The 10,358-nt window shown below is 39.4% G+C and overlaps 1 protein-coding gene across 1 annotated transcript; it reads right to left on the bottom strand.

Annotated features, from left to right (window-relative positions):
* Positions 1-6,201: 6,201 nt before the first annotated feature.
* Positions 6,202-7,233, bottom strand: LOC146139448 (relaxin receptor 2-like). Its single transcript, XM_083392449.1, has one exon. It carries the CDS (start codon positions 7,231-7,233, stop codon positions 6,202-6,204), a length of 1,032 nt encoding a protein of 343 aa, XP_083248575.1.
* Between the last annotated feature and the right edge of the window lie 3,125 nt (positions 7,234-10,358).

Genomic DNA, 10,358 nt, shown 5'->3' with positions numbered 1-10,358 from the left:
CTGGCAGCAACAGCATATTCATTACATACTGTTCTTTCACTTTGTATTTAATGTGTGTTTACTATGCAGTATCTTGTTAGGAAAAATAATGCTCAGTAAATTAACAAAACAAAGTTGAACAGTTTGGTTGGTAACATACTAACTTTTTTCATCGGAATGCTGTCGCAAACCTTGAGCCTTGTGCTACAATTTGCCCGAGGGGAGCATTCGTCTTCAAAATAAAGACATTCCACTTTTCCGTCGCATCTACAGTGATGGTAAAAACAAATTCTTTCTAAAGATCAAATACTTAAAAAGCCGAAAATGTGGACGCATTTCTGCTACGTTTGCACTCAGAGTTTTCTTTCAACTAACGCAATCTTCCCTTGTTTTTTATTTTATTGTGTTTCCATCAGTGTTGTTATGACTTAACCCAATGACTTAACTTAGAAAACTTAATTTACTGTTTCATTAGGGCAAAATGGCTTGACTGGAATATAGGAGTGAAACATATATATCATAATAAAATCGAAACAAACTGACTGTAGGTTTAGGCCTACAAAATTTTGTCTTTAGTTTGATGTTTGTGTACAATTTAAACTATATTCTCAGTTTAGGTGTCTCAATGTGAAAATTTAATTTACCCGAAGGCGTTCTCCACAAACGCTCCTTCAGCGAATGAGGTGAATCCAAGAATATCAGCCAACGTACGATGTAAGGGAGTAATCAGGTCACAAACGAAGTTCTTCGAACTTTTTGCATTGACAAGTTTTTGATTTTCAGCGCAATACAACTCGTCTGATTTGGATGTTGGGCAATCTACCACGCCATCGCAAAATTTATTTATTTCCAAGCAGTTTGAATCGCACCTGAAATGCCCAACGCTGCAGTTGCGACACGCAGCACCCTGTAGGTCCGTATTGTAACACACGTTTGAGCAGACTTCAGTAAGGACAGTCGTATTAAAACCATTCGAGCAGAGGCACTCGTCGGAAAGGTCTGGACAGTCGATTATCCCATCACACAACTGCCTCTTGGCTATGATGGTCTTGCCGTCCAAGCACATTGAGCACAGAAACTCGCCTCTGTCATCGAAGCATATATCGGATCCGTCGTCGCACCAAGGCAACTGGTCGTGTAAGGCCCATTGAGGCACTGAGCAGTATTTCTTGCCGGTAGGCGAGTTTAAAACTAGTTTTTGGCACTTGAAGCCTGGCATCCAAGTAATATCGTCGGCGCCATTCGGGCAGTCAGTTAACGCGTCACAGGAATACTGCCAAGACAGGCAAGTGCTTGGCTGGTTCGGGCAGCGAAACATCTTCGGACCTTGTTCTTTGCAACTCTCGATCTCGTCGCTACAATCCCCGCAGTTGTCGATTCCGTCGCATAAATACTCAAGAGGAATACATCGACGCGATGAGGCGCATAAGAACTGGTTTGCCGAACAGTTTGTTGGTTGCCTAATCACCTTTTCATCGCTTCCGTCTGGACAGTCGCTTACTTTGTTCCCAATCCAGGTATCGGGAATGCATCTTCCGCTATCGAGGCAATGAAACTCGTCTCTGTTGCATGCAAGTTGCTCAAGCTCGTCGGAAGAGTCGCCACAATCCGAGTATCCGTCTCTTACCCTATACCGCAGCACGCATCCGCCGCTATCTTTGCAGCGAAACTCGGTTACATTATTACAGGAACTCAACGGCGCCACTTCGTCACTTCCCGTTCCCGGACAATCGGTAATGTTATCGCGGACCCACGCCCGCGGAATGCAGCGCGCCTTCTTTAAGCTACTTCCGACTGGAAGATGGCAGCGCACCTCCGAGCTCGTGCAGGATTCGAACCCGCGCTCCTCGTCACTTGAATCGTTGTGGGACAAAGTGTCGCAATCCCTCTCTCCGTCCATCACCATCCACCTCGGGATGCAGCGGCGAGTCTTGCGGCAAGTGAATTCTGCGGCACCAATTTATGAAGGCAATATCACAAAAGTTATGATTTTTGGATATGTAAAAATGAAGTTCAGCATTTATTTCACTACGCCTTGCCCTCACGACTTAAAGAAAACATGAGAAAGCAACTAATATTGCAAACCTCCAGTTAAAAAAATATGTTTAAAAGCTTATGTCGTATGCGACGTATCTAACCTTTATCTTCTCTGCACCCGAGTATCACGTTTCTTTTACGAACACATCCGTCCACCGCAAACTGCCTCGGAACGCAACGGAAACTCGATCGGCAAGGAAATTCGTCGTCCGTGCAATTTATTGCTGGAAGGTAAATTCGTCGCCTTGAGTTAAAGCGGACCATGCGTTTCTATGCGCACAACTTCATTAATTGAGTTGAGGCATCCAAACACATTAAGGGCACATTTTTATCTACGGTTTCCCAAAGGAAGTTTGAAAATTAAACATTATTAAAAATAAATGCTATGTTTTCTCATTTCTTAGTACACCCAGGGGTTAGCACTATTACAGGGGGACAAACTCAAGTCTTACTGAGAACCCTGTGACATATTTGGATTACGTCTGTGAGCCGCAACAACAAACCTAAGAAACAAAAACGTTTTAAAATGATCAATATAGGCCTATTTAATGTATCTGCAATAAGCTGTTAACAGTATTTCTTTTCGTTTGCTGGTGGCACACCTGCGCTGATTTACTTGTAGATACACACGCTAACTTTTAGCAGCATTTATAAATATATAGTGATAGAGTGGTATGGGCGCCCACAGAAATGTTTTCTAGCTCAGAAAGTGCCACGAATCCGGAAAACGTTGCAAATGTTACGACTGTAATTTGCGACAAAGGCACCAATAATCATTGTTTTTTTCTTGATTTTAAAACCATAAAAAAGTGTTCAAAAGATCAGTATATCCACCCAGTTAAGCAAGAATTTTAAATATTCAAACGTTGTATGCGCCTCAGCTGCAAAACGTGTGTATAGGTTGCATGTATGACACAACTTACTTAGACAAAATCTTTCATTTTTAAACAGGCAAGCTGGCCAATTTTAAATAAGATATTTAGGTTTAATGACAGTTAATTAGCAATAGCACAAGACAATGGTGTTAAAAAGGATGAAATGTGGAAGATAATTTGAGTTCTTGCCGAAAATTTAAAACGATTCGCGGGCCTCACAAAATTTAACTTTGTGATGTCATTCCTGAAAAATTTCCCGGCTCCCCTAAACGAAAATCCTGGGCTCTTTCCTGGTGGACATATATAATTAATTTTTAAAGCTTTTCGACTTGTGTTGGATTCATGGTAAAATCAATAGTCTACACTGCTCAGTGTATATCAAGTCTTGCTATGATAATAATATGTGGCATACGTGAGCGCTGGTCACTCCCATCAGCGCAGTCGATTCTGGAGTCGAGGACATGCTGTCTTTGCACGCACTGCAAATTGTCGCAGAGGAAAAATCCATCCTCCGCCCGACACGAGGAATCACGCCTTCGGATCGCCAATTAGTGGCCCTCAACTGGAATTTGTAATATACAAGTATAAACTTTAAAACTTATTTTTAACATTAACCAATTATTATACACGACAGCAATTATGATGTTGCTATATTGGCTGGGCTTAAATAGACTAGTAGCTCAAAAGCCAATCATGGACCAACAAAAATCTACTCACCGAAAACAGTTTTGAATTTAGTTGAGATTACCAGGAAGCAGATAATTGGATAAAGAAAATCGAGCATGTTGTATAATAGGCCTGTTGCTGAAAGCTAAAATATTGATCGTTTTTTCTTGTACTTTGATTCGTGTTATTATTATTTATTTTAACCTTGGTAGACTAGTCACCCTGAAACAGGAAACCATATTTAATTGAACTAAACTCATGAACGAAAACATATTCTTCGTAATTTACTGCGGCATAAGGTATAAAAAACTAAATTGTTTAAAGCTACTCACTATATGGCTAAGTTTGAATATAGGCTGGCAACTTTGGAAACATAAACTTGTGGTTTGGAGTTGCTCGTTGACGCATAGAAACGTGACTTTAGTGGTTAGCTGCACCAAGCACAATGGCACGTATCTATGGGTGTTTACCGGAAAGTTAAGCGTGGATCATTCAACGGCCTTATTTTTCATTTCGTAATTTGGACGGCATGACGCAAGACTTTCTTGTACTGGCGCCATCTTAAGTCTGTATCATGTAATATAATATAGTCCGAAAATTGATTCAAATTTCTTATAATAAACTAAACGTAAAAAGAAGTAAAGTCTTGTAAGGTCGCCCGTGCGAAGCAGATGGAAAAAAATATAAGTAAAAAATCAACACCACTGTAGCTTATGGCGTATTGATATAAACGTCCTATTAGAGTATTAGACCATGGTCGTTCTACATTACATAATTTCAAACAGACTTTATAACAAAACAACCATTAACCAATATAAAGCACTGTGCCGTTATAGTATAAACACTGTGCACTTGATTAAGTTAGATGACATATTTTAGGCGTTGACATGAAAAACATAATTATCGCCATTCAGATTCACCCGTCTTGGGAGGTAAGACATTATGATGTTGTAAAAGCCGAAACAGATGCCACTTTGCGTTTTATTATTATCCTTTATGTGTTATACTTTGCAATGAGACATCGCAGGATTTGTCACTGTTGTATTGGTTGCGGAAAATTTTGTTAGGATTAGGCAGCGGTCACGCCAAACACTCCTGGCCGCGTTTTGATAAATGTCCAGAATTTTCTGTGTTGTTATTTCGTGTGTTGTAAGCCTGATTTCAAGTCACTTTACTGATCGTATGTCACAAAAGCTTAACTACCAACATCTGGCCGATGTAACCTATATAAGGGCAAGTAAAAATCGTTTTAAATAGCAAGCGTCGTTCTGTATATTTCGGAGTCGAATGCGCTCGTTTATGAGTGAATATTACTAAACATTTTCTATGTACAGTGTATAAGTACTGATTTGCTTTTTGTTCTTTGTAATTGTTAAATTCTTTCATATCTTCCACACTCCTATGTTGATATGTACTAGTCGAAAGCTTCCTCAGTTTGGCTGTTTATAACGTCTCATTTTACACTTGTGTTTAAAACTGTCTGATAAGTTTACACATCGTATAGTGACTTAATAGTAACTCAATATGCAGTAAACATTTTAATGCGTATTACATCAACTGGTAAAAGTAAGCCGTAACTATCCGGACGCCGTTCCTTCCTTGCATATTCGTGCACTACATCGAACAAAACCCTCAGGTGTTAGAAGTTTACGTTTTTTAGAACGTCCTTTTACGACGTAACTTTCTGACTTCATCTCTGAAAATTTCCATGTACCTATTGCGGTAAGAAAATTTATTATTGTTACGACAAAAAAATTATTTTACTTTCACCCCTCATTATAAACAATCGTGAATCATAAAAGTTATTTTCGAAAAGAAATAGGAAATAAATATTACCACAAAGAAACTATATAGGTACACGCGATTTTTTGGTAAACCGGCTATTCTTTTCATTTTCTTGCAAGTTTTATTACATTGCCGAAAATAAAAATAAAAAAATGGTTAAAAAATATGCGCAATATTTTTAAATACGTTTTCAACTTTTCCGCGACGCACTAGGCAGTCTTGCACGGCGCAACTATAAATAATCGCTGATTTAGTTAAAAAGACAGCATACAAACGTACAAACCGGATGTAAAAAGATCATTCGCACAAAGTACGAAAATTTTTCGAACTTAAGTAGCTAAAATAGTCAAAAAGTATGTTAAATGGACTCGTGTCTAATTTGTCAAACAGGCGGCGGGCCGGATGAATTATATCCGCGGGCCGAAGGTTGCCGAACCCTGGTTTAACATATGACGTTATGGTGTGTTCGCTATATGGTATTGCATTAGCTGCACATTAAATACGTCATTTGTACAATTTATTATTTTAATACAAAAACGCCTTAACACCGAATATATAACCGTGCTATTTACAAACAATAAAACGATAGCTCAGTCTGTTGTCTGTTTCGGAATGTTTATAGCCTATACCCTCATAATCTCATAACTTAAATTTAGAACAACAGAAACAAAAATGAAGTAAATAGTCACAAGACAACCCTATGAGTGTGCAGTCTACAAACATATTTTAACATAAGACAAAACATAACAAAACTATTTTTTTTTCTATCAGAATAACAAATAGGCCTACAACATTTAAAGTTGTAGTCAAAAGTTCAAAACTTGAGCAAACTTCTACACTGCACAGCGTGTATAAAAATCTATAGTCCTGAAGTCGTTTTAGGGGAAGGCAAGTTGCCTTCTTTTGTCGATTGAGATCGCTGCTCAGAAAAAACGGGTTTAGTCTTGGTGCGGAACTTTAAAAGATGCGTTCGACAAAAACCTAAAGCGGTCGGAAAGGTATCGGAGTAAATTATTGGATTTAAAGCGCTGTTAATTGGCAACAGGATAACGGCGGAAAAGGCGTAAGCAAAGGAGGGCAAAACCACTCCGCCCATACTTAGAAAAGTCATAATACAGATGGGCATCCAACAGCACATATCGGTTGCAATAAGGAAAGTGATCTTGCGTTGCATTCCAGCATTTCTAGCTGCAGAAGCCGAAGCTGAACGAATGTTTGGTTTCTGTGAAGATCTTCGGTATATAATGACATAAGCTACTAAAATATATAGCAAAGAAACGAAGCTAAACGTGATTGTCACAGCGGAGTAAATGTTGAAACCTGACTCGTCACCTGACAAGCGATAAATCTTAGGTATACAGACGCCGTTAGCGCTGTAATACCCGTGATAGCCTAAAACTTCAGTGGTTTGATTAGGAAAGTTTTTCGACAGGAACTGAACCAATCCGCCCCAGTCCAGCGGTAAATTAGAAGTCGCATTTCCAGGTTGAAGTGCGTTTAAGCGCAATGCAAATTGCTCCAGTTCGTAAAGTTTCACCGTTCCTTCTTTAAAGTAAGGACTTTTGGATATCAGCATGTCTGTCACCATATACGTTGATAAAATATCGCTCAAGGGCATGAGAGCAATGAACAAAGCAACTGCCCAAATAGTTGCAAGATACCCAACAGCCACCCTAACTCTCAACTGACGACTTTTGAAGGGCAACAGGACTCCGTAGAGGCGATAAGATGTTAGAAGGATAAGTGTGAAGACGGATGCCTCGCTTGACAAAACTATGCTCACTCCCAGTGCACTGCAAGAAGAACTCGCTCGCCAGACCAAGTCTTCCAAGCAATAGTTTCCCGAAAATTCAGCCGACTTGGCGCCCAAGCCGAAAAGGCAACAGCCCATCAGTAAATCGGCAAAGGCGAGGTTAAGAACAAAGATGTTGTTAATAATCGAAATAGACGATGCCTCCCGTTTTCGAGAATGGAAAATGAACCTGACCGTCTTGAAGATCACGGCGACATTTCCGAAGAATGCTAAAATAGCCATGAGCCAAACGAAGCCGCGGAGGACGGGCGACTTTATCATCTCGGTCTTGGAGGAAACGGCGCTCGTATCGGCAAAGTCCTCCGGACATTCGTCGGATGAGTCCGTGCAATCGATCTTCCCGTCAAGAACCTAAGAAAATTAAAAAAAACATCAACTAGCAGAGTTTGGGTTTGTCATTGTTTTAGCTTAAAGGTGTTTGTTTCACCGATGTAAATGAAGTTGTTGGCAACCTGAAAGATGAAAGATTTAATAGCCTTTATTGCTTTGCAGGAATTGTTAACAAATATAGGTTAAATTATTTTTTTGAATAAGAAAACGGTGAAAATGTGCAAACGCACAGAGTAAAATGCGATAAAACATATTCGGTCAAACAATTCACTTATAAGCGCAGGTTTGCTGATGCGTGGACCCACGCAAGAGCATGGGTGGCATCGCATCTCTTAATGGGATATATGGCTAGATATGTCACGCCAAAATTGGTCTGGCCAAAATCGGTCCGGCCGGATCGATTTTGGTCGTAATCAAGCGCCAAAACTGGCCCGGTAGGATCGATTTTGGCGTTGGAACAGCCGCTAAAACAGGTCTGGCTAGGGTTAGGGTTAGGGTTAGGGTTAAGGCGGACCAGTTTTTTTTCACCCTATTGTATCTTTATGGCGTTTTACGTTTTGATGTAACTTTGTGGTGTTATGGTTATGACGTAATTTCGTGACGCTATATCTTCGTCGTGGTTTTTCCTATCGAAAGGGCTCGCAGCATTTAGTATTGTTATAAATATTGATGAACAGCCATTTGTAAATTCAATTATTTTATTGATAAAAAGGCGATGACGGTTCTAGTAAAAATTTATTTGTTGAAGTTATTAACTATATCTTTGAGAAATATAAACACAATGCCATCAACTATGGCCGTTCGTTATAATACTACCTTTTCGCGGTCAACAAACAGAGGCTCTTCGTTTTTGCAATAGAAATGTGTGGATTTGTTGCAGTTCATTTCGTCCGTTTTGTCCTTGCAATCGAACTCTCCGTTGCAATGTTCCAACTAAGGAATACTAATCTTTGGTCTTACTCCTAAATAAATATTTATGTATCTGTATCTAGTGTGTGTTGTGCTTCTTATTTTATGTCGGTCTGTTACAATCCGTTTTGTGCAAACCCAAAAGTTTGTTCAGTGTGCCCCCAAATAGGCAAATCTTTAAACAATATTTTAAGTCAACTGATTTTGATAAAAAAAGGCACCCCACGTCATTTGGCACTCTTTAGAAATGCAGGTTTTGCTAATCAACAGCCAACAGTGGAGATGGAATTTTTGTAAACCCACCAACATGTGACGTAATTGCCTTTCGTGTCGTATTAAGGAATTACAAGTCGTGTGCTTTTATGTGCTTTCACCTGTGATCCACGGTACTTTTCCCGCGTCGCAGTAGAAACGATCGCATTCGGTCTCGTCTTCCTTTTCGCTACATTCCTGAACACCATTGCAAATTGAAGATCCCAGCACGTATTCCAGAAAACCGCCACACATGCGGTTCATTTCCTTGCCTGTCGCGTTGTACAACTTCGTCCATAAAGTGGGAATTACTATCTGGCGGTAAAGAAAGCGTAGCAGCAGGGTTAGATTTGTAACGCCTGATTTAACATTTCACTTAAAGTTGATGTGATAGTTGGCAGCAGGTAAAACTGATAGTTATCGTCGAGAATAATTTTTCATTTTAATTTATTAAACGTATTCCAATACAATTTATTTATATATATATATATATACACATGTTTTTTTAAGAAATATTTTTGCCGAAATATTTTTTGCAGCAACAGCATATTCATTATATACCGGTCTTTCACTTTGAATTTAATGTATGTTTACTATGCAGTATCTTGTCAGGAAAAATAATTCTCAGTAAATTAACAAAACAAAATTGAACACTTGGGTATTCACATACTAACTTTTTCATTGGAATGCTGTCGCAAACCTTGAGCCTTGTGCTACAATTTGCCCGAGGGGAGCATTCGTCTTCAAAATAAAGACACTCCACTTTTCCGTCGCATCTACAGTGATGGTAAAAACAAATTCTTTCTAAAATCAAATACTTAAAAAGCCGAAAATGTGGACGCATTTCTGCTACGTTTGTTTTCTTTCAACTAACGCAATCTTCCCTTGTTTTACATTTTTTTGTGTGTTTCCATCAGTGTTGTTATGACTTAAGTCAATGACTTAACTTAAGTAAATTGATTTACTGTTTCATTAGGGCAAAATGGCTTGACTGGAGTCAAGAAATGAAACATATATATCATAATAAAATCGAAATAAACTGACTTTAGGTTCAGGCTACAAAGTTTTGTTTTTAGTTTGATGTTTATCCTATACTATGTGTACAATTTAAACTATATTCTCAGTTTAGGTATCTTAATGTGAAAAATTAATTTACCCGACAGCGTTCTCCACAAACGCTTCTTCAGCGAAAGAGGCGAATCGAAAAATGTCAGCCAACGTACGATGTAAGGGAGTAATCGGGTCACAAACGAAGTTCTTCGAACTTTTTGCATTGACAAGTTTTTGATTTTCAGCGCAATACAACTCGTCTGGTTTGGATGTCGTGCAATCTACCACGCCATCGCAAAATTTATTTATTTCCAAGCAGTTTGAATCGCACTTGAAATGCCCAACGCTGCAGTTGCGACACGCAGCACAATGCCGGTCAGTATTGTAACACACGTTTGAGCAGACTTCAGTAAGGACAATAGTATTAAAACCATTCGAGCATAGGCACTCGTCGGAAAGGTCTGGACAGTCAATTATCCCATCACACAACTGCCTCTTGGCTATGATGGTCTTGCCGTCCAAGCACATTGAGCACAGAAACTCGCCTCTGTCATCGAAGCAAATATCAGATCCGTCGTCGCACCAAGGCAACTGATCGTGTAAGGCCCATTGAGGCACTGAGCAGTACTTCTTGCCGGTGGGCGAGTTTAAAACTATTTTTT

This window comes from Ascidiella aspersa, chromosome 6, assembly GCF_963924565.1.
Source record: "Ascidiella aspersa chromosome 6, kaAscAspe10.2, whole genome shotgun sequence".
Lineage (NCBI taxonomy): Eukaryota > Metazoa > Chordata > Ascidiacea > Phlebobranchia > Ascidiidae > Ascidiella > Ascidiella aspersa.
The sequence above is the reverse complement of the archived record's forward strand: the minus strand, read 5'-3'. Positions and strand labels throughout refer to the sequence as shown.

Excerpts from the sequence above, each read along its gene's own strand:
- LOC146139448 (XM_083392449.1), bottom strand. The coding sequence starts at position 7,233 with ATGGGCTGTTGCCTTTTCGGCTTGGGCGCCAAGTCGGCTGAATTTTCG.